At 36.2% G+C, this 25,019-nt stretch overlaps 2 protein-coding genes across 3 annotated transcripts; both read right to left on the bottom strand.

The window, feature by feature from the left end:
• Window positions 1-1,022: 1,022 nt before the first annotated feature.
• Window positions 1,023-3,869, bottom strand: LOC306843684 (ubiquitin-like FUBI-ribosomal protein eS30 fusion protein). Its single transcript, XM_079375300.1, has 5 exons — window positions 3,799-3,869; window positions 2,577-2,659; window positions 2,354-2,498; window positions 1,293-1,348; window positions 1,023-1,207 (listed from the first exon to the last, which is right to left on the bottom strand). The coding sequence occupies exons 2-5, from the start codon at window positions 2,649-2,651 to the stop codon at window positions 1,082-1,084; spliced, it is 402 nt and encodes a 133-aa protein (XP_079231426.1). The 5' UTR covers window positions 2,652-2,659; window positions 3,799-3,869; the 3' UTR covers window positions 1,023-1,081.
• A 512-nt stretch (window positions 3,870-4,381) lies between these two features.
• Window positions 4,382-24,888, bottom strand: LOC306843685 (pre-mRNA-processing factor 39-like). 2 transcript variants are annotated; one of them, XM_079375301.1, is made up of 14 exons: window positions 24,713-24,888; window positions 21,701-22,260; window positions 20,324-20,449; window positions 19,628-19,746; window positions 18,684-18,851; window positions 17,564-17,726; window positions 17,107-17,214; window positions 14,620-14,784; window positions 14,077-14,203; window positions 12,711-12,979; window positions 9,621-9,805; window positions 9,345-9,419; window positions 8,441-8,558; window positions 4,382-5,328 (listed from the first exon to the last, which is right to left on the bottom strand). In XM_079375301.1, exons 1-14 carry the CDS (start codon window positions 24,723-24,725, stop codon window positions 5,239-5,241), a joined length of 2,286 nt encoding a protein of 761 aa, XP_079231427.1. In that variant the 5' UTR covers window positions 24,726-24,888; the 3' UTR covers window positions 4,382-5,238. The 2 variants fall into 2 exon arrangements, with proteins under 2 accessions (XP_079231427.1, XP_079231428.1); XM_079375302.1 differs by lacking the exon at window positions 4,382-5,328 and adding an exon at window positions 7,878-7,941.
• Window positions 24,889-25,019: the final 131 nt, after the last annotated feature.

Raw genomic sequence — 25,019 nt, forward strand, 5'->3', positions numbered from 1 at the left:
TAATCAGCATCTTGATATGCCACACCTGTGAGGTGGATGGATTATCTCGGCAAAGGAGAAGTGCTCACTAACACAGATTTAGACAGATTTGTGAGCAATATTTGAGAGAAATGGGCCTTTTGTGTCCATAGAAAAAGTCTTAGATCTTTGAGTTCAGCTCATTAAAAATGGCAAAAACAAAAGTGTTGCGTTTATAATTTTGTTCAGTGTATATATAGATATATATATGTATGAAAAATGTATTTATAAATACATATAATTTATGCATACATGCGTGTATATATATATTGTATACTGTGTATATATATATATATGAATATTTTTTTAAATATACAAAAATATATAGCGCCATTAATAAAACTTTAGAATTTATATATTTTTTTATAACTAGAAATCATTGTATATTTACAAAATAATGTTGATACCTTTAAACCTATCAAATTAAGATACTTTAAGATTAATTCAAGGTTGAGTTAATATTAAATTACATAAATTCTTTTTTTGTGTGTTAATGTTGATTTATATATATATATATATAGAGCCTCTCTTCAGCGACGCTTCATTATTCCAGTCTGGAGACCAGCATCAGCATTAACTTTTACGTTGCGTTTCTAAAACACTGAAAATGCAGGAACAAAAAAAAAACAATACATTTGAACAGCATTGAATGTATTCGACTCGTTTGACAAACTAATAGATCGTATTTAACGTGCTCTTATTGTTGAAATTGGAAGATCAGAAGGGAAGAGCTCATCTAGATAATTTTTTTTTAAATATTTCCTATATTTCCCAGACTTAAACACCTCAATTAAATTCAGAAGTTTTCTCTTATTGATGATTTACATCTTAGTTCTGAGTCAGTAATAGTGGAGCTTATTCTTTAAAGTACTGTTGCTTCATTTAGAAGGCACTTCATTTCTTATAAAGTACAGGTTCACAGCACAGTGGATATTAATTATTGAAAACCCATGGAACTGTTTGTGAAACTCTCTCTGAATGAATCAAAGCAGACAGACAGCGGATCAGGATGAGCGTTTATTCTGAACTGGTTTCTCCAGAGGAATCGCTCGTTAGGGCTCGTTTAGGAGTTGGCGTTGGGGCCCTTCTTCTTGCCGAAGGTGGGGACCACGTTCACGAAGCGCCGGTTGTACTGGATGCGACGCTTGGCGCGGCCCGTCTTCTTCTTCTTCTTCTCCTGTTTATCCACCTACAGACGGACAGAAGCACAGTCAGCTAAACCTCGTCTGTCTTACACCGCAGCACATTTACATTTGATTAAATCATCGACTCACTTTGGGTGTCTGTCCTCTTACTTTACCGGCGCGAGCCAGAGATCCGTGGACTTTACCTGATCAACACAAACACATCAACTGATGAGAAAGATCCCACAAGAAACATTACCAGGGTGTCTGAGACCGGCAACATGAAGAAATATTCAGATTTGTGATTATTTATGATATAAATAAAATTATATCAATAATTATACAAGTTTCAATTATACTTATTCATAAAAAACATTTAAAAGTTAAACAGCATTATATTTAATATGAACAAATAAATGATTTTATTTAGAAAACTACAAAAAATAAATAAATTTAAATATAAAAACATTAACAATTATTTTGATATTAAATTATATTTATAACAATATATAAAATAAATATTAAACATGAAATAGAATTAAATATTTAATATTAAATATTTACAAATATAGTGCAGTCAAATGATTAATGTATATACACACACATATATATATACACACATACACACACACAGTATTCATTTTGAAAATATTTACATGTATATATTAATATTCATACAATTTATATTCTATATATATTAGTGCTGTCAAACAGTTAATTGCATCCAAAATAAATTTGTTCACATAATATATTTGTGTACTGTGTATATTAATGTATATATAAATACACACTCATACAGTATATTTAAGAAAGATGTTACATACATATATATAAATTATATGCATATAAACATGTAAATATTTTCAAAATATATACTGTATGTGTGTGTATTTATATATACATAATAAACATACACAGTACACAAATATATTATGTGAACAAATTTATTTTGGATGCGATTAATCGTTTGACAGCACTAATATAAAAATATATAATTTCATATTTTTTAGATTTAATTATATATTATATATTTATACAATTATGAAAAAATATAATTTTATTTTATAATTAATTTAATCAATTTAATATTAAAAATGAATGATTAATGACATTATTCATGTTTTTGATGTATTAAAAAAAAGCAAAGCATAAATATAAAAGTAAAGTAAAAGTAATATGAAATGACACAAATGTATAATTGTAGTTCATACCTCCCAGAAGTCTGGCGGTCACCTCGATGGTGCATTGCTCCGAGACGCCGCAGTCAAGCAGAGAGGCATCGTCCTCCAGAGGAGCTCCGGCCAGCAGAAGAACCTGGTCCTCCACAGACAGACCCTCCAGAGTCTGGACCTGAGCCTGCAGACAGAAGAACACAGATCTGAGATCAGAGCCCGCTCACGGACTCAACACGGCCTGCAGAGCGGAGCGGCTCACCTTCAGGTCACGGATGCTCTCGTGTCCAGACACATGGAGCGTGTGCAGAGTCTGAGCGCGCAGGAACAGCTGCATGATGAGCGCTGAAACACACCACACATCAGCTCACTGCAGAACACACACTTAAACAGCACCAGTAACAGCACGAGTAACACTACGAGTAACACTACCAGTAACAGCACGAGTAACAGCACCAGTAACACTTCAGATACCTGCAACATTTTCAGATCTTAAGCAATTTAGAAGTTGCAAGCAATCATTTTTAAATATTAAACTTTTTTTTTTTTTAAGTTAAAAGCAGTTTTTAAAAAGTTAAATGCAAAATTTTCTCTAAAAACAAGATTTTTAAAGTTAAATGAACTATTTTTAAAAGGTGAAAGCAACCATTTCTAAATGTTAAACTTAAAAATAATTTAAACTAAAAACTAAGCAACAATTTTTAAAATGTTAAACTTTTTTTAAAAGCTAAAAAACTTTCTTTTTTTTTACAGTTAAAAAGGAACAATTTGTAATTGTTTTTTGCATTTAACATTTAAAATGATTGTTTAACTTTTAAAGTTAAAACCGAAAAAAAAATTAAGTTAAAAAGTAACCATGTTAAATGCAACAGTTTAAGTGAAAAGGTCATTTTAAAGTTAAAAGCAACTATTTTACAAAGTTAAAATATCAAAATATCAGCAATCTTAAAACAAAGTAAAAGCAACAATTGTTTTAAGTAAAAAGCAAAGTTATAATTAAACATTTTTTAAACGTTAAATGAACAATTTCAAATTTAAAATGTACTGTAATACTTTTAAAAACTATCATAAAGGTTAACTTCATACAACACTTTTAAACGTTATTTGTAACTATTTTAAATATTAAATGTAACAATTACAGAAATCAACACCGAGAAAGACAAACACCCGCAAAACAGCTTGAAGATTTGACAATTGGATAAGTTTTTATTTATTTATTTATATCCTCGCAAAACAAATAAAGATACAGTAGTAGGGTGTTTTTCTTCAGAAGCGCGTTTAACTGGAGAGCGCGCGAGACGCGTGTGCGCGCCGGAGAGAACACGCGGAGTAAATAAACGCGCTTTAACGCCTCATTCTGACGGATTTCTGCTCGAGGAGTGACTGTAAAACACGGGAACACTTAAGACAGCCATTCATGTATCGTTAAAGCACATTAAAGAACTCAAACGCGACAAATAAGTGATTTGATTAGCAGGCCTTACATTAGATGATGCTAGTCGATCCGCAACCGTGCGAGAAAAGGACAGCGCGCATGCGCGGAGCAAAGAACTCTGGGAAGCGCGCTGACCACGTGGCCGTCACGTGTCCGGTCAATCATTTTTATTTCAGAAAAAGTGAATATTATACACGAATGATTTAAAATGATCTTGAGCCACTGAAACAATCTCTGATTTGTTTTGGCCCAGCATTTCTGGGAATAATGTGGAGGTTTTCATTCGTGTGATTTTGGGTTATTATATCAAGGATCGCTCTTGGTTTTATTATACATTTTATTTTATTTTGATGTAATTTTCACATTCATAAATGCAAGTTTACAAAGGGCAAACCTGTTTTTATAGCGCTTGAAAAATAAAGTTAAATGTATATAGATGTGATGGCAAAGTCTAGAAATATTAAAGCCATTAAAACGATTAATATATGCTCCTTTAACATTTTCACATTAAAAAACATTCAGTGGTGTTTACCTGCAAACCACATTTTATGTATTAAAACTGCATTGTAAGATCTATGGATGTGTAAAAGCAGTATAATATATATTTCTGTAAATGTATCTCTTTTGTTCTTGCTGATGCATGAATTATACTGTTATACTGGAGATGGCATTGATATTTATTGACAATAAAGCATGAATTAATATATATATACATGAATCTGCCACTCGTGTAAATAATGCATTATGTAATTATTTTATTGCGAAAATACCATATTCACCAGAGTAAATGGGCAAAGCAAATGTCCTACATTTTATAATAACAATGCTGCTAATAATAATAATAATTTTAACTGATAAAATAATCATTGTAAATTATTTTAAGATGCTTTATTTAATTTGGTCTTTCAGAAGCTGCATGATATATTATATTAAAAAAAGTAAATAAAATAATAATAATCCACATCAGAGTCAAACTACATAAATCTTTACTCCGTTACTAACGTCTCTCAAATTACTTAAAATCTGATTTAAAAGTTTAGTGATTATAGAGGATCTACAAACTAGCTTTTACCCAGATTCATATTTCAGAACACTGTCAGATTGCATAGACGATGTTATTTAGTCAAACTGCAACTGTGTTCTAGATAGTATTATATAATTGTAAACTACTGCACAGTTCAAACAGAAGTAAATCAATCACTCAGACGTGGAGGATGTCAATCTCTTTATTATGAAACCAAAATAAAAAACATCTTCATGTTTCACGTTTCTCTGAAAACAGGATCACACTGAGGAGCAGAGATGAGGATCAAGTCTTCCAAACAAACGTCGATCTGTCAGAGAACACAACTAAACCAGCTCGGCTCATTAAAAACTCACTTGCACTAAGAGGGAAAAGAGCTCGAGCCAAAAAAGGAACACAGTGTGTGATTGGAGACAGGGTGAATGCTGAAGCTGAAGGAGCAGTAGAAACGGCCGGCGCAGTCCGTTATGTTGGAGGTGGTGGGTAGTACTGGTTATACTGACCGTACTGACCATACTGACCCCAGGAGTTCTGACCGCCCCATGAGTTATACTGCTGCAACACAGAAAACACATACAGTCAAACCAAAAACCATTCAGACAGCAGATATTCTTACTAGTGGGTGCAGGACTCTATAGTTCATTTCTGTGAGGAGAGCAAAATAAAGTCAACTGTGATATATTATACCCAAAAATTCAATGTTAAATATTTTTCATAGGTTAGTACTCAGGGTCTGCACTGTTTGTGATATTCCTGTTATACAGTATTTTACAGTAAACCGTAGAGATGCAACAATACAGTTAGCCCACGGTTCAATACATGCCTCGTTTAGTTCTTTTTTGCTGTTTTTAATTGCTATTTTAAAAAAAATAAAACTCCAGTACACTTCTGTATACTATATAAAAACAGATTGTCATATATCTACTTCAAATGTCTTTTGAGAGAAGTATTATTTTTTATGAATTAGCCATTATTTAGAGCTATAAACACACGTAATGTCAGTTTCATTCATATTGGACACCAGAGGGCGCCCTCGCACAGAAAATCCACATGCATCACAGAAGACATAGAACTCCTGATGCTCCAGGAAATCCCTAATATGGACAAAAGCACCCAGCTATCGACAGAAAGATGACAGAAACGCTTTGAATGATGGCATTAAGACAATAAACACTCGACTGCGACAATGTTTATCTGTGTTCTTAAAACCACCTCGGGTATTTGAATAATTAATCATCCATTGCTAATCGATATAGCCTTTATTACTCTTATGTTGCTTTTTCAGATGCATACGTTTCCTCAACTCAGCACGCACAAACAGAGCCAGCTTGGAGAGAAATAAAATTCACGGAAATGCAAAACAGGAAGGAAAGGAAAAGAGCTGTGATCGGTTGAACCATCTTTTTCTGTTGCTTGTTTAGAATACTGCGCGTGGACGGAGGCGTCACCAGGGTTTTGCGTGACAACTCAGGTCTGTAATTGTGTACTTTAATTTAACAGCTGACAGCAATTCAACCTAACAACAAGATGAAAACTGAGTTTCTGAATGAATCAGCTGTTTGAATGAATCTGTTGAATAAATGACGAAGGCTGCATTCACACTGCAGGTCTTGATGACCAATTACGATTTTTTAAAAGTGACTCATATCTGATACACTGCACTTGGTGAAACAAGCCAAAAATAGCATATATGATATCACAAATCAATTTGAATAGCACATTGAGTTTAATATATTGACATGGAAATCATATAGAAGCATTAATGCAATAGTTACATGCATCAGAATAATTAAACAGCCTAATAGAAATTCTTTGTAACAAATTAAACTAGAGATGTTTCATTGGTTTCAGGTATGTCTGTTACAGCGAAATGTTTAAAAAACCTCACTTTTCAGTGACGTGGGAGTGGCATTGACCGCTTACACCAGACCTGGGCCCCCTGGCTATCCTTGACCGGCCCACATGAGGTAATTCATGAATTAAAAGTCAATCGCAAATAGGTGTAATTAGGTGTACGCAATACAAACTCATCATACGGCTGCCTCACAGACATGTGAAATAGGCTATATCTATAGAAAGTTTAAAATGTATACTTTTAAATGAACCAAAACAAATTTAAATAATAAAAGAACCTATGTAGGCTCTATTTTATGTTGTGAATAGCCAACTCTATTCGTCAGATATTGTTGCTTCTGGGCTGTGTATTGTAAAACACAGAAAGTCTACAAATACGTTGTCTTCCAAAAACTCTGGTCTTTTGTCACGTCTGTAACGCATGCGTATCTTATTTTCCTCATCGTTTATAGACTGAAAATTTACTGAAGTCTGGACTCTATTTTCAGCGGTTTAGAAAAATATAAAGAGATGGTTCAATATAACTATTGGTAATGAATACATTCTATGAGAATATATGTTTCAGGTTTTGCCTGCGAATGTCATGTCCATAATCTTTGAAATACTTGATTTTTTTGTTCAAAGTTGAGATGGTAATTTTTGTAACACTGCGAAAAAAATTTTAATTCACATTTTCAAAACTATTTTTGTGAACGTTCATTAGCTAGTGGTATAATTGTGTGCTCAACACTGTATGATTCTGATGTTCCATTTACTGTTTTTTAATAAAGATATATCAAATATATTGGGCAGAACGGAGTTAAGTGTATTGGTCCGGCCCTCTGCAAACGGCAGGCGCAAATGCATGTACCCGATTCATATCTGATTTATTTCCACATATGAATGAGGCCTGAAACCGATCGGAGAATATCAGAATCCATGTGACTTTTCCCTGCTTACACGGTCATGGGCCATATCCGATCTGTGCCACATGGGAGGAAAATAATAATAAATGGGAATTGGGTCAGTTGAACCATGCAGTGTAAATGAGGCCTAAGTTACTCACTCATTTAAAGAGCCATTTACTGCCACCTACTGCTGGTTTGATTTCATATTTAAAACATCATTGCATTTTTTCCCAAAATTTCTTATTTGTATGTTTAAAAATATTTAAACCATTAATCTTTAATAAACATTAATAACATTAAAACATTAATAAAAATATATATTTATGCATTTGAAATTTTGGGGTGTAAATGCATTTATGGCACCTCAGCTTCATCAAACAGTCTGTAAATACATCTAATGCCACTTCAGATGCTGCTGCTGTGTTTCCTGCAGTGGAAAGATGGAGTTTGATACGGATTTCACTTGAACGTAACAACTCTACAGTTTTATTATTACTCTAACAGAATTCATTGAAACAAAGTAAGAATTTTATGTGAAACATGACATTTAATAAGGTTAGGAAAAAATAAAATAAAAACAAATATCGGCAAAAATCGGTATCGGCAGGTCATACTGAGAGAAAAAAAAAAAAATCGGAATCGGCCAAGAAAATTGCAATAGGTGCAGCATCTCTAATATATATACATATGATTAATATTACATAATCACGGCTAATAATTTTGCAGCCCTAACCATTAAATACCTTCCTATCAAAGTTATCTGACTTTATAAAGGTGAATTTGTTCTGACAGTTTGACTCAGAGTTCTTCTCGTATTTTATTACCATTGTCTACACTATAGTGAATAAACTGTGATGATGTGAGAGACATTGAAGGTGTCTGAATAAATGTGTTTGATTGTATATGCAGTCGGAGGCAGGACTGACCTGGTACCAGTTGTTGTAGTTGTATCCGGCGTGATTGGCTTGCATGTCCTGCATCATCTGACCCGAGGCTGCTGATTGGTCGTCTGTCCGCTGTCTCTTTGAGTCCGGCTCCTCTGAGCTGCAGACGACAAACCAAACAAATCAGATTCAATTTTTTTTTACTTTTATAGACCTAAAGTGATTTTACAAAAGATTTACAGTAAACTGGACAGAGATGAAGATGTAGGGAATACAGAATACATTACTATAAAACATTTTGAAACACTACCAGGAGAAATGATTGATGAACACTGACCCCTAAAGTTACAATAATCATAATTAAGATTATATGAGTATGTTTAACAAGAAAATACCCATTTAGTCCGTTTTTTAGCTCAATTTCAAATTTCTTAATTTTTTAAAAATACAATAAAATTTCTGCAGGTTTTATGAATGTAAACATGAGACTAAAGAAGAATTTAAGAAATAAACAGATGATAACATTAAGAAATTAAAATTGGGTTTATGATTAAAACAAGAACAAATCTGGCAATGTGGTCAGAAATCAACTTTTCAAACTGACAAGGTTTTCATTCCCCATTGGCAGATATTTGTTCTTGTTTTAATTATAAACTCACTTCATTTTGATCAAGACTTCATATCTTCAGTTTGCATCTCCAGCAAATGTACCTTTATGTATGTATATTTATACTGGAAAACAACACAAATACAGAGGAAGAAATTCATTTTTTGCAGTTCATACAACATTTAGGAATTTAAGGCTTTCTGCTCCTATTTTTAAGACCTTCATTTGTGGAATTAAGAGTTTAAGAGACGCAGAAACCTGCAGCTTTTCCTGATAGCCGTGAAATAATCACAGATTGTCTGCAGTTTAATGGAGTCTCAGTGAATCTGGGTAACTCACCCGTTCTCTGCTTTCCTCTTCAGTGACTCCTGCTCCGATACGAGTCTCTGATGTTGTTCATACGCCGCCACCAGCCTGAGTGAAGAGAACGCCAGAAGCATCTCAAAACATATTCAAAACACTTTTCCTAACAGTAGGGCGGGGCCATTTCTCCCTCAAATAGCTAATCAATTTCACACGAAGAGTGCTGTTTTGCAAGACCCAAGATGTAGATTTCTTGCCATATAGCCCAGCCCTAGCTAACGGAAAGAGAGCGCTCAGAGTTTCCTAACTCACACATTGATGTCGGTCCCGAAGTCCTCCAGGAACTCGAGCTTGCGCTGGGAGAAGGTGACGCGCTGCTCCAGCGGCATCGAGCTGTTTAGCGCTCTGTCGAAGCAGGCGATGATCTCGGCCTCGTTCTGCTGCACATCGCCGCTGTACTCCAGCTCCAGCAGGTTCAGGTAAAGCTTCGGGTTCGTCTGCAGGCAGAAAAACAGCACGAAATGCATAAAAAAAAACCTGAGGCATGAAATAACCCTCACAACTGCTAGAGCTCAATTCATTTCTGTGAATCAATTTAAATACTCTTCACATCACATACAAATAGGAATGTAACTATATCAAAACCCCACGATACGATAATATCACTATATGAAGTCCACGATACGATATTTATTGCAATATTAAAAAAAAAAAAAAAAAAAAATGAATGAATGAAGAATGGGAAAAAACTTAATTTTGTACATGTTAAAGTTAAATCATTCTAATGTCAGTGAATTGAGTTGTAGCTGAACTTTAAAGGGGACTCAAGCCTTTTTATTTGTGAAATACTGTCTCAGTCTAAATCACATTCACACTGCTGTTTTAGGAGACAAAATAATTAGAATAGAATAACAATGACAGTAATAGCCATATATTGTAAAAAAAGAAAATGAATTTCATAGGTATATTATTTTTGCTTTACACTACAGTAGGGAAATGACAATAGTCTCAAACTGCATTTAAACTAGCCGATCTTTATTGCCAGCGGCGCAGGCAGAGATCTCACAGCCACGCGGACACTCACAGTCGAGTGTGTAAACATCGTTTGCGCGTGAGAATGATTATAATTTTAATGGCATTCAGTGTAAACAGCGACTGACAAAGTATTCATGTCGTGCCAGATGAGGCTTGCACAGCCTGAGTGAGTGTGTGAGTAACTCAGAAATTTATAGATGCATACTGCGGTAGAAGAAAAATAAATAAAATATGATTTAGGTAAGCTACATTAGACAGCCATGATGTTCCCCCGAATAAAAATATCAGCCCGATTGCAATGTGACACTGATTTTATACAATAGTATTTCAATAAACAAGGTTCAAATTAAGTGACTTAGATTTTTAGACACAATCTAGTCAATGTTTTTGCTCAATTTCTCTGATGAAAATCGTTCCGATCAAAGCAGAACTGTTGTCTATAAGCAACACACAGCAGTGTTTCGTTACTGAATGAATCCATGTTTTTGAACGAATCGAGTGAGTCAATGATTCAGTGGCCCGTTCATAAGGAGTCACTTGCCTCGTTTCTGAATGAATCAGCCGTTTGAATGAATAAATGACTCGCTCATTAAAACAGACATTTGCCGTGGTTTAGTCATATTTAAAAGTATCATTGCATTTTTTCAACATGCGTTTAAAAAACTATTATAAAATTATTTATAGATTTGAAATTCTGCAGTATAAATGCATTTATGCCTCTCGGCTCCATCAAACGGTCTGTGTAAATGCATCTAATGCCACTTCAGACGCAGCTTCTGTTTCCTCGCAGTGGAAAGATAGAGTTTGGTAATACTCATTTCATTTGAATAATAACAACTCTACAGTTTCTTATTATGCTAAATGAATTAATTGAAAAAGTAAAAATTTGATGTGAAAGATGACATTTAATAAGTTTAGGGGAAAGAAATGAGCACTTATAAACAGTGGGAAATTACATCTGTTTTGTTACACAAAGCAACTCATTTTAAGTTAACTATTTCTTCCTCTTTCCAGTCACAGAGCACTTTGAGTTGTTTAAGTGAGAGAAAATCTGTAAATTAGTCCAAATTGGGGGAATTGTAATCTTTAATAATTTATTTTATTACGCAAATAATTTTTTGTTGAAATCTGCATAGATTGTTTGTATATGCAGTCAATTATAGTTCTTAGAAATAAAATCTGAATCGACAATAATCAGTATTGGCAGGCCACACTTCCCAAAAAATCTGAATCGGCCAAGAAAATTGCAATCTGTGCATCTCTAATAAAAATCTTTTGAAAAGTTTGTGGCATGATGTTGTGATCATTTTGACCCAGGGAGGGAGAATTTCTTTTTCTAGAAAATGCTAGTTAATGTTATCGCATTGGACTAAAACACTGAGTTTGCTCACACAGAACAACTTCCTGCAATAATTTGTACTTTTTTGGGGATTTTTCCCCCCACCTTGTGTTCCCACTCAAAAATGTCCTGCTTACAAAAATTGCTTTATTAACAAATATTGGATTAAATCTTCTTTTCTTTGAATCAACACAGGTTTTGCATTTCTTTATGGAACTGATTGATCTTTGGCTTCATTTATCTGAGTTCATGCATCTCATGTTTTTAAGTGAACATTGCCAAAATCATTCACAAACAATGTTTTTTCACTCAAAAACTGAGATTCATGAGCTCAGATCAATGAAGCCAAAGATCAATCAGTTCCATAAAGAAATGCAAAACCTCTGCTGATTGGTCGATACAAACATTGAATATAGGATTTGGTGATAATAGCATAAAGACGGATTTACATGCAATTTTTAAATATTTTTACAAGCCGCTCATTTCTGACCATGAACACCAAATAACAAACTATCCTATCCTAACTGTTGAAATCCTTTGTTATGATCGGACAATATTTGGCTGAGATACAACTATTAGAAAATCTGGAATCTGAGGGTGCAAAAAAATCTAAATATTGAGAAAATCTCCTTTAAAGTTGTTCAAATTAAGTTCTTAGCAATGCATATTACTAATCAAAAATGAAGTTATGTATTTACGGTAGGAAATTTACAAAATATCTTCATGGAACATGATCTTAATATCCTAATGATTTTGGCATAAAAGAAAAATTGATAATTTTGACTATTGTTGGCTATTACTACAAATATACCTGTGCTACTCATGACTTTTTTGTTCCAGTGTCACAGACATATACACACACACGAAATATATAAATAGACAATTTTATATATTTAATGCATGTAAAAAAAATAATTGAATATATAATTTATTTGGATAAAATATATAAATCTAAAATGTTTTTATTATAATTACTGAAACTGAATATCTGTAAGACGCATGTTCATTTAGTGAAAGTTAATCTGTACCTCATCCTTTTCGACGGCCTCCAGCAGCACTTTCTTGGCCTTTCCGATGCTCTTCTGCACTTTGACCAGCTGTCGGGCCAGTTTGACAGCGTAGAAGGACGACTCGCTGCTGTTCTTCCCGTTGGTGATGCCGTCTCTCAGCAGGGCCTCGGCTTCTTCCATGTTCCCGTGCCGGAGCTCCAGACTCACCCTCCTCAGCCTCACCATGGCCAGCCCAGGAACAGCCTCCTCCATCTCCTTCAGGATCCGCCGCGCCTCGTCCATGTTGCCTGTAGGGACGTCCATACAGATTCCAACGTCAAACTTCAGAAAACACAATTATACACATACACTACACTGACATCAAACTGTGCTTTACAGTAAATCTCAACATAAAATATAACCATTATCATCCAGCTCTTTATACGGTTGATGTCAAAAGTTTACATCCCCCTTTCAGAATCTGCAAAATGTTAATTGTCACCAAAATAAGAGGGATCATACAAAATGCATGTTATTGTTTAATTTAGTACTGACCCGAATAAGATATTTCACAAAAGACGTTTACATATAGTCCACAAGAGAAAATAATAGCTGAATTTATAAAAATGACCCCATTCAAAAGTTTTCATCCCCTTGATTCTTAATACTGTGTTGTTCCCTGAATGACCCACAGATGTGATTTGTTTAGTGATAGTTGTTCATGAGTCCCTTGTTTGTCTTGGTTTGACAAGGGTAATAATCCCCCAGCTCCCACAAATTCTGTGGTTTTCCAGCATTTTTGTGTATTTGAACCCTTTCCAACAATGACTGTATGATTTTAAGATGCATCTTTTCACACTGAAGACAACTGAGGGACTCGTATGCAACTATTACAGAAGATTCAAACACTCACTGATGCTCCAGAAGGAAAAACCATGCATTAAGAGCCGAGGGGTGAAAATCTTTTTGAATTTGAAGATCAGGTTAAATTTAACTTTTGTCTTCTGGGAAACACGTATCTTTTGTAGCTTCTGAAGGGCGGTAATAAATGAAAGAAATATGATAAGAAAAATGTACACATCTCCATTCTGTTCAAAAGTTTTCTTGCCCCAGTCTCTTAATACATGGTTTTTCCTTCTGCAGCATCAGTGAGTGTTTGAATCTTTTGTAATAGCTGCATATGAGTCCCTCAGTTGTCTTCAGTGTGAAAAGATGCATCTTAAAATCATACAGTCATTATTTCCCTACAGCAGCTAATGAACAGAAGCCTTGCACACAGGCTTACTTCTGCGTTTAGGAATAACGTGGATCAATAAAAGTTTCAGCACATTTTAGACTACAAATGCAACCTATATTCTGGAAAGCGCAATGTGTTGCCAATTGGACAGCATGCCTGATATTTTACCTTGCTGCTCCTCAAACGCGGCCCAGAGCAGGTGAGCGGTGGGTTTCTTGGGCAGGTGGATGGTGCAGGCCTTCTTGAAGATATGTCGGACGCCTTCGACGCTGTAGCTCTCCAGATACTTGGCGTACTTCACAGCACAAGAGAGAGAAAGAGAGAGCGACAGAGAGAGATAACAGGAGGAGAAGATGGGAAAAGAGCACATAAAAATTGAGCTTTCGTTTCACATCCCCGCACTGCTGAATTTCCATTGACAAGATCGTTTTGAGAATTTCTGTTTTAAACCCATCAGCACCTTCATGGAACCAATAAGATAAGTTTCTGTAAGGTAGAAGGAGACGGAGAGGTGCAACGTAGTTGGCAAATGCTGCGGTCAAATCTTGTGTGGCAAGCAGGCCATCCCCTAATATAACAGATACAGTCAAATATCAACGTTACACGCAAAGAGTGCAGCAAGTTTTACTGTGGAAGTGATGATATCGTTGATTGGGAAGCAAAGGGGTGGACAGAGGGAGTGAGGCACGAGCGACAGCAGCGTCTAGCTACCTTGATCCAGAACTCCTCGTAGAGCGCACAGGCGATCAGGCAGCGCTCGAACAGAACCACCACGCGCTCCGGAGTCCCGTTCTCCAGCTCGAAGTCCAGGTACTCCCTCCAGTTGTTCAGCTGGGTCTTCTCCAAGGCTTTGACGTGGAAATACGGCCGCTTTATCTGCAGAAGGAAAACGGCGTTCGTTAAAATGGCGAAATGCGGCGGTCTAGCATATAAACGTTTAATTTTTCCTTTAAAGCCACAATATGTACGATTTTTTTGATTAAAGCATCCAAAAACCAGTAGAACAGTGTTATATATTTTGCTGACTTGTGTACTTACATTATTCCAAATGTTTTGAAGAATGTTTAAATCCAGAGAAATAGCTATTTTAACTAGCGACACGGAACGTGTCCGTGCCTCACCTGCCAATGACGTCATACATCTTCGATTCCCCGTCTTATTTTGTAGAAAACGTGGAAACCCCAAAGACACTTTAATGTGTTATGCATTTTGTTATGCGGGTGACGAACGCACAGAGTAGCATTATAACAACTTCCAACACACTCAAATGCATCTAGTATGATTAAAAAGCGCTGCTACATACGCATGACATACGCATAATAAAACCTCAGCTGCTTTCGAGCCGTGTGTCGCACTCGTTCTTCATTAGCAATCTCTCCAGCATCCTGGCTCAAAATGAGGCGGAGGTGGTACCATCCTGATCAAGTGCACACAATGGACCTCATTCATAAAACTTGCGTAAATATAAGAGTAAATTCTGAGTAATTTGCGTGTAAAACAGACCTTCCCGAAAACTCTCCTCCGGATTCACAAACGCTTTGTAAACATCCGATTTGATAGTTAAACAAGCATATGTTAATGAATTCCAATCATTGGTAAATAGGCATAAATTAGCATAATCCCGCCTATGAATTACAGCTATGCAAATTGCGTGTCAAGGAACGCAGTGGAATATCTGGTCTACTTTCTCAGGTTTGGCTCCAAAGAAGACTAATAGGCCACATCCCTAACAATAAATATTCAATAATGTGTGTCCACCAAAGAGTTTTTGGCCAGCTGAGACACTTTAGTCATTTCATTTAAAACATGGAAACGTTGTGTGATCATTCCTTAAAAGATTAAGTTTTAATAAATCTTAGTAGAAGTAGTAGTATGTATATTCTGCTAAACAATTGTTATATTTTTCTGCTGCAATGTCTTCAAGTTAAACCAAACTTTTATTTTGAAGGGTTGCCGTGAATACATTTAAATTTCTGTGTAAATGTTTTACATTTCTCTTCTGCATAAGAGAAACGAAAATTACATCATAATTAGTTCTCCCTTAATAAAGGATAAATTTAGGCCCAATTTACTTAAATACAAGTACACTAGATTGAATGTTTCTGATCCAAAGATGTAGTATAGCCAGATATAGTTTGCTGTGTCAATACCAATAATAACCAGAATAAATTCTGTCCTGCATAATGTGGGACTATGAGGCTGCATTTTTTCAAATGACACAAATCTGATTTTTTTCCTCCCATGTAGCTCAGATTGGATATGGCCCATGACTGTGTAAGCAGGAAAGACAAAATTAATAAAAATCACATGGATTTCGATTTTCTCAGATCACTTTCAGGCCTCATTCATATGTGGAAATAAATTTAGATAAGAATCAGGTAAGTGCATTAGTGCCTGCCGTGTAAGCAGATAAATGAGACTCCTCCGTCACTGAAAAGTGAGTTTTTTTTGTAAACATTTCACGGAACAGACATACCTGTAACAAATGAAACATCTCTAGTTCAGTAGCAGAGTATTCCATCTTTATTTGACCCTCTAACACTAGCACATTCTATTCTAATTCTATTCTTTAAAAAAAAATAGCTTCGCTATTCTTTTTGTATTCGGTTTTCTTTTAATTTATTACACAATTAACAAAAAGCAAAAAAAAAGGCCTCTAACACACTAGCTATTAATTATACTATTGTTTTATTTTTTATTTATTATATAATTTAAAAAAACTTATTAAAAAGCACACATCGATACGGGTCACTTTTAAAAGAAATGTAAGCACGCTGTCCAAAAAAAAAATATATATATATATATAGTCACAAAATCGGAAATTGGTCATCAAGACCTGCAGTGTAAACGCGGCCTTAACTATAAACAAACCTAAAATACTCCAGGACTCTTATTTTGAAATGCCTTTACTACCAGCTGCACATTTGTAGAGACGAGGGGGATAAAATATATTTCAATACAAACAACAAAGTAAACACTGTTATAATCCATCAACAGTGAATCAAACAATCTATTACCACAGACCTCTGAAAATGATAATCAAGGCTTTTATTGTACCATTCAGGGAATTTAAATGATTACCTTTAATTTGATCAAATTGAATTTAAGACTTAAGGACAGTTCACCCAAACTACAAAATGTTTTGCTTTGAGTTTTCTTCTGTCAAATATAAATTAAGATATTTTGAGGAACACTCACCCCTTCCTCGAAGGCCCAGCGCTTGCTGACTTCATGCTCGTTGTGGTTAAACACCTCCTGGCGGGTCTCGGTCACCTTGTGCCTCATGTTCTCGATCTCCGTCACTCTCTGGAGGGCAAAACACAGCATCCTGAGCACCGCATCAAAGGCGCAAACATTTTATCTCGTCTGATGTCCAGCTACGCAAAAGGTCTACGTCACCATGAGTTTGACAGAAACAGTACGGTTTGCACACCCAGTGAATCAGCTCTGGCCGGTGCTGGGACGGTGGCATTTCGTCACGAGCCCGTCCCACTTTTAGCCCAAGTCCCTGATTGGATGCCAACCTGGACCCTCAGGTTTTCATTGGCTGCTAACGGAAAGACACCTCTTCAAACCTGCACACGTGTCCAGGATCAGACGCCCTTGCCTACCTCTGCCATGATTAGAAGCCCCGGAAGACAGACGGTGCTCTTACCTTAGCAGGATCCGGCAGGTCATCCGTCCCCGGCGGAAGCTCTTCGCCCGGCGCGTCGTCTCCAATGGGCTTGTTAGCGTTAGCCAGCTCCACTCTCAGCTGCACAAACTCCTCCTCAGACAGGAAGTGCTTGGGGTTGTTGCTCTGGACGTGTTCTTTGAACCTAAAGAAAGAGCGATGATGTTTTAATAACATTACTGACATCAGAAGCAGATCTAAAGTAGGGATGGGCGATATGGGCTTAAAAAAAATATATCACGATATTTCTGGTATTTATTGCGATAACAATATCAATGACGATAATTCAGGGAATCTGTTTCTTTAGAGTTAAGTATTATCGTTCCTATTTTTACCCAAAATAGGGTGTTGTGAGCATTACCAGGTACACACGTAATGTAAAGACTGTTTAATTCATACTGGAAGCTGGAGGGCGCTCTTGCGCAGAAACTCCACATGCATCGCAGAAGTAACAGCACTGACGATGCTCAATTACATCCCTAATATAGACAAAGGCATCCAGTTATCGCTGAATAAAAGAGAAATTTCAACTGATGAAACTTGAAGACAATAAACATAAGAGTGCACAAAATGTATGGTTTATGTGTGTTCAAGCAATCTTGGGTATTTTTATAATGCAATGCTAATCGACATGGCCTTTATCACTGTATATAATGCTATTATGATATGAAACCACGTCTGGTCACAAAAACAAGTTATTTCAAACACTCGACTATGTTATTAAGCTAATTTGGAGAAAAAGCATGTCAGTAAATGATACCTTTGTTGGACAACAAGTTTGTAAACAGGCTCATGCAAAACTGTGCTACCGTAGTACATTTATTCAGACCGATTGTTTTGGTCACACTGTACAGCCCAGACCAAACCAGCTCCAGATTGTAAAAGCAGCTCGAGCTCCTCATTTAGTGATATACTCCTCCTCAATTTCACGTCTGCCTTCCGCACGGTCGCACACAGAAATGTGTCAACAACTAGACTATCGTTATTATCACAGGAAGACAAATTCTTATCGTGGGGAGAACTTTTACCGGTATATTGCAATCGATAAGATATCATCCATCCCTAATCTAAAGGGACTAAATCAAGGTAGTCAGACGCTCACTTCTGGAAATGCTGTGAGTACAGCTGGGTGGGAATGCAGAGGATGCGGTCGTAGACGGCCGTGACGTTGGCCAGCTTGCCCTGCTCCACCTCCCATGCGATGTAAGTCTCCCACAGACGATCCGAGCGGAAATCTGTTCCACAGGCCAGAACGGCGTGTTCATAGGACCTGAAAGAACACAAGCAAGTCATTTAATCCAGGTGTTTGTAATTTCAATAAAGGACTTTTAGGACATGCACATGCAAAACAAACCCTAAAATAAAAAGTATATGTAAATACTTTTTTCACTAATTGAAAATACTCAACATATGCATACCTACTGAAACTGGTATAATGCACTAATAGATGAACACACATGATTGCTTCCTTATCTAGTCGTCTGATAAGCCTGGCATTAAATTTAGTTCGGTCTTTGAAAATCTGCTTTTGTTTCTCTTTTGAAAGTCACTTTGGATAAAAGCATCTGCTAAAAGCATAAATGTAAAATATTAACTCAAATTAGATTTTGAACGATGTTGGAACGATAATAAAAGGCGATATTTAATATTAACTAAATGTGTTAGATTTAAATTTTAGTTATTCCTTCCTGAGACATTGAATTAAATGCCAGAAAGTTTGTGTCACCAAAACACCAATATTAACCAGAAAAAAAAAGATCTCATGCATGGATAACTTTTAATTAAAAACACAGACCTAAAACCATGACTCTTATTTTGAAATGGCTTTGCTTTACTACTTCCAGCTGCTCAAAATGAGGAAGATAAATTATGCATATAACTATTTAACAATATAATAAATCATCAACTGTTGATAATAAGCATATTGGCATAAATGCACAGTATTCATCAATTGTAAACTGAATCCACAAGCCTGTAGAATGTGCAACAGTGCAGTGTTTTGACTAAAAACTAGGTATTTTTGAGGTTCCTAAAAGCCCCACTCACGCTCTGATGCGATTTTCAGCCTCTCCGTCACTAGTGTCTTGGTTCTCTCGCAGGAAAGTGATATAATGCAGCCACAGGTCGACGCTGAGCGGAATAGCCTGCAGACCTCGACGGTAAACCTGTGCGAGAAAGATTCAAATCAATTCATTTGTGTGATGCTTTTTAACAAAACACGCTGAGAAGAAAACTTTAAAGTGTGAATCTCATGAAAACACATCAGATGTCACTCCAAACATCACAGAAAAGAAACAAGAAATTGTATTAAAGGCCATTTTTTGAGACTTTGACAACAAAAATGAATGATTCTCACAGGGTTCGCCTGTGTTAAGATGTTTTAGCAAATTTTAACAACAAATAAAATCTGATTCTCATGAGTTTCGCTTATTCTAATGTGTTTCAGTAACTGAACTCATGAGAATCATCCTTTTTGTCTTGCCCACTTCAATCATTTTTGTTAGCTTTGAAAACAAAAGTTTTTGCTCATTTCAATACATCTTTGTAACTTAAAAAAAAATGAATGAATGATGCATTTATATAGCATCATATACGTAAACAAAATAAACAACTCTTGTGAGTTTTGCCTGATTATAACAACAAAATCAATAATTTGCATGAGTTTTGCATATTTGAAATTGTTTTGGTGACTTAAAAAGTGATTATTCCCATGAGTTTCGTCCGGAAGTCATTCCGACTCACCTCATCGGCCACATGTATGTAGCCGTGTTTCTTCTCAATATCTGCATACTTCTTCCAGTAGCCGTAACAGTAGGGGTAATGCAGGAAAAATGCATCAAACGCCTTCCTTGAAGCCACCAGGTGGTTCTGAAACAAAAGAAAAGCTCATAAGCCAATAGCTAGGTTTCCATCCACCTGTTATTATGTGCATTTTGGGAACGCTGGATTGAAATGTGTGCATAAATTCTAAAAATGTGCATAAAAAAACCGTATGCGCCAAACCAAGTAGGATAAATTTCTTATCCGGTAAGAAAACATGCACAAACTACGATGGAAACACTTTTACTGAATAAATTCCTTCATGCGATACTAAAAAGACATGTGACTTTGTGATGGGAAAAGCATAAAACTGGACCAACCAATGGACCGATCTCATTTCACAGCATCTGAAATGCTCGAGCAAAGTCTTGTCAAAGTGCTTCGTTATAATTAACTCCCAGAACTGCGTCTCAAACAGCAGACTCTGAAAATAAGATAACATGACCGCGTTTCGTCTGCAAGCTCTGAAGCTCGTCATTTATTGTATACACAAATTATTATATACAGTGCCTTCTACTATATTGTGGCAAATTTAGTTTTTCTTCGTGATATTTAGCACAAGTTTATCAGGAAGTGATGATTTTGTTCTCTTCAACTCACTGGATGGAAACGGTGCGTTATTCACAAATGTTTTATGCGATATTCCAATGCTGCGCACAGGTTTAATTCGTAACTTTGGATGGAAACATAGCTAATGATGAGTGGTTTACAAATACAATAAAAAACAGCAAACAAAAACAAGATTATTTACATTAACATATGGTGACACTGGACCACAAATCAAGTCGCTGGGGTATATTTGTAGCAATAGCCAACAATACATTGTATGGCTCAAAATGATACATTTCTCTTTTATGCCAAAAATCATTAGGATATTAAGTAAAGATCATGTTCCATGAAGATATTTAGTGAATTTCCTACTGTACATATAATTTTTGATTAGCAATATGCATTGCTAAGAACTTCATTTGAACAACTTTAAAGGAGATTTTCTCAATATTTAGATTTTTTTGCACCCTCAGATTCCAGATTTTCTAATAGTTGTATCTCAGACAAATATTATCCTATCATAACAAGCCATACATCAATGGAAAGATTATTTATTCAGCTTTCAGATGATGCATAAATCTCAATTTTGAAAGAGTTACACTTATGACTGGTTTTGTGCTCCAGGGTCACATATTACAAATTCTAAAACTTTTTCTGGCAAAATTAGCCTATACTAAACTCTTTAAGTGAATTCTAGCTAATGATGACCGTCTGCACTGCATGTAATGCTTTAGTGTTAAAAACACTCACCTCCTGTTCAACATACTGCAGAAGGTAGACCCAGCCGTTGAAGTCTTCAGGATTATCCTCCACAACTTTAAAGAGCCGCTCGTAATCTGCAGGAAACTCAGGTTCTTGTGCGGCGGCTGCATCTGCCGCTGGTTCCACCGCTTCTGCTGTTTCTTTGGGAGCGTCTTCCAGCTCCATATTGGAAGGGCTCTCCGAGTCGCCTGCTTCGGCCGGCTTTGCCTCATCCTGCTGTCCGTTTGACTCTGCCTGCTGTCCGTTTGGCTCCGTCTGCTGCCCGAGGCTCTCTGCACCGGGGTCTGAAGGGCTGGCCGTGTGGTCGATGTTCTCCACTGCAGATTTCAGATGCTCCACGGAGTACAGCTGGTATTGTTCTAGTGCAGACGGCTGCTGGATCTGCTCGTACTCGTTGCTTTCCGGATTCTCCAGAGGAGCCTGTGGAGGAGCCTGTGTCCAGTCGGTCGCGGTCGGGTCTGTGCCGTAATCGGCCCCGCTGCCCTCCATATCAGGAGCGTCCCCGTTATCAGGGGCATTCGTGTCCAACATCCCGGTCATGGGCTCACCTGAAACAAACACATCAAACACACATGTAAGCCTGAAGATAACATGATCGTCTCATTACAGTTAAGATGCCAATGTAAAATCAATCAACATTGCGACTGCTGAAACTATTTACAGGGTTTCTGCTGGCTTTATGAAGGTAACATTTAAGGAACACAATGTTCTTCAACCCATTTAATCCCACACAATAGTCCCCGTAAAAAAGGTTTTCATTTATAAAGCTCTAAAAACCTTACTGACTGATGTTTTATGGAAATATGGAAAAAATTGAAGTCTCAATTAAATGTGCAGTTTCACATGTTTAGTGCAAATTGTCACATGACCTGAGTTGTTTATTTCCTGTTTGCACCTTGAGAAGATAACTGCATCAAATCTCCAAAACGAAATGCTAGTAAAATATGTTAAAGCTAAGATTTTTGGTTCACATTATCTTTAAGGTGTCTAGTATTAATATATGAATTCACATTTAGTCAGTTTTATTGAGTGTGGTCATAAAATGAGTGAACATCTCGATGGTCACAGTGACCAGTGGGATTTAGGTATACAATATGAATTAAATTGCAGTTGTTAGTGAAAATTGCACTAAAATATTGCACTCAATTAAAAGATCAAATGTAACATAAGTAACAATATTGATGTTATAATACTGGTAGTACTAATATAAAATTTTATGATAGAGGTTAAGAAAAAAGTAACATGTTGATGGTTTATTTTGTTTTGTCTTTTATCTCAGTATTCGTATCTATGTTGTATAAGGGTTTTTATGCATAATAGTAACCCTAGAATGCAATCAAACAGTATAAAATTGCTGGGCTAAGATATATAATCATTTTTATGACTGCAGAAATATGTTAATTCAGTACACACCTTATCTCACCTGCGATTACAATAACACACAATTTTTCACACTTTTCCCAAAACTATTTTAAAGGGTTACTAATGACACATCATTTGGATGTGTTCATGCCTGGGAGAAATTTGGGATTAAACGGGTTACTTGTGAATGTCTAAAGAGCGCAGTAGCTATGTTTCCATCACCCTGGTTTTGAAGTAGGTATGGCATCAGAAACAAGTGATGGAAACACCGAATTTCAAATAAAAATCCCTTAATTCGCAAAAGTGAGGTGGTTTTTGACTCGTGTGAAAGGGTTAATGCAAATAATGGCAGATTGAAACACATTTGCCAAATAAATTCCTCCCTGCGCATCAAAAATGTGACTGTTTTATGGGACGGCAAAACCTGACTAACCAATTAAATTAATTGAGTGCATTTACTGTGTTTGTCTGCTCGCTCTGAGACGCAAGCAGTTTATCATATAAGATAATCATCATGTTCAGGGGCTTCTCCTATTTTTCTCAGTGATATTTAGGGCCGGTTTATCAGGAAGTGTTCTCTTTGACTCGTTGATGAAAAAGGTGCTTATTCTCAAATGTTTAATGCGATATTCCAAAGTTAAATTCGCAACTTTGGATGGAAACCCGGCTAATGAGATGTTTTAGCAACATTTCAAAGCATGCAAATACAATCTCCATCACTTCATTTATTTTACATACACACAAAAAAAAATTAGTTAAGCAAAATAGCAGAAGTTCAGTCGTCATGTTTTGAGAAATTTATCAAAATGAAGTGAGTGATTAAAACAATAACATATCTGTCATTGGGCTCATAAAAAAATAAATTTAACTCGAAGAGAAAACAAGTTTGTTTCCCTAGTGAAACATTAACCAAAAACTCTCTCATCTTGCTTTAATTGATCAGAAAACAAGACTCCATGTGCTCATTTAGCATCTCCAGTAAATGTATGTTGATCTGAGAATGATTTGTACTGGAAAACAAGGCAAAATACTGAGGAAGGGTTTTTTACTCATGCAACATTCAATACCACGACTTGATGAATTTAAGACTTGTTGCTCTGATTTAAGATCTTAATTAGCGGAAGGCCTATTTAACCATAAACACAAGGCTATGATCTAGACTACACAGAACATGATGCAAAAGCATATTATTAGGCCTAATTTGCATATAAGCTCTGCACAGCTAAAGATACTCGTGTTTCGACAATTTCGGTCTGTTTTAACAAACCTGCACAACTCTGTACAAACGACAGCTTTAAAGATGCCCACGGAAACACACAGGAACGGAGAAATAACGAAGGAGTTATTTACGGTGATATGAAATGTTAGTATCGGGTTTCCTGCTTAAACGACACGCGATGATTCGTCGAAGTTAGTTTACGAACGCGTGCGAGAAACGATCAAAACGCTTTAAAACGCGTTCAGTGGCATTTCAGTAGCAAAACCAGCACAAGGTGTTATTAAACAGTGAAAACGGTCTGGTTTTGGCCTGGTCTCTTCACATGCTAAGTTAGCTAAACTGCTAACAATCCGTCGCCGCTCATTTACCTCAGAGCTTTCTAGAAACAAACGCGCGCGAATCGCGGGAAGGATACTTACCAGAATCTTCCATGAAACTGGGTTTAAACGGCGGATATTTTCACAACTTCTTCGAAGTTTTATGCGGTTGATAACATGTGGTTAAACAGCAGCGCTATAACGCATTCAACACCCGTTGCGACGAGAGAAGGACGCGAATATTTCGCGCATGCGCACTGAGCCAAGACACTCACAACACTCGTGACGTCATTCCCTGCTTACCGATAGGCCCACAAAAATCATACGTGTCAAAATTTGATATTTATTTGAAATACATGACGTCAACGTATAATTATGAAAGCCATGCGATAAAAAAAATCGTAATATA

The sequence above is a fragment of the Barbus barbus genome, assembly GCF_936440315.1.
Source record: "Barbus barbus genome assembly, chromosome: 24".
In the NCBI taxonomy this organism is placed as follows: Eukaryota; Metazoa; Chordata; class Actinopteri; order Cypriniformes; family Cyprinidae; genus Barbus; species Barbus barbus.

What these genes read in the sequence shown, in the direction of transcription:
- LOC306843684 (XM_079375300.1), bottom strand. Translation starts at nt 2,651, where the DNA reads ATGCAGCTGTTCCTGCGCGCTCAGACTCTGCACACGCTCCATGTGTCT. An exon ending in AGAGCATCCGTGACCTGAAG is followed by an intron (nt 2,499 to 2,576) that starts GTGAGCCGCTCC and finishes TTCTGTCTGCAG; the next exon opens with GCTCAGGTCCAGACTCTGGA. An exon ending in TAAGAGGACAGACACCCAAA is followed by an intron (nt 1,208 to 1,292) that starts GTGAGTCGATGA and finishes GTCCGTCTGTAG; the next exon opens with GTGGATAAACAGGAGAAGAA.
- LOC306843685 (XM_079375301.1), bottom strand. An exon ending in TGCAGTATGTTGAACAGGAG is followed by an intron (nt 20,450 to 21,700) that starts GTGAGTGTTTTT and finishes CTTTTGTTTCAG; the next exon opens with AACCACCTGGTGGCTTCAAG. An exon ending in ACCTGCCGGATCCTGCTAAG is followed by an intron (nt 17,215 to 17,563) that starts GTAAGAGCACCG and finishes TTTGCCCTCCAG; the next exon opens with AGAGTGACGGAGATCGAGAA.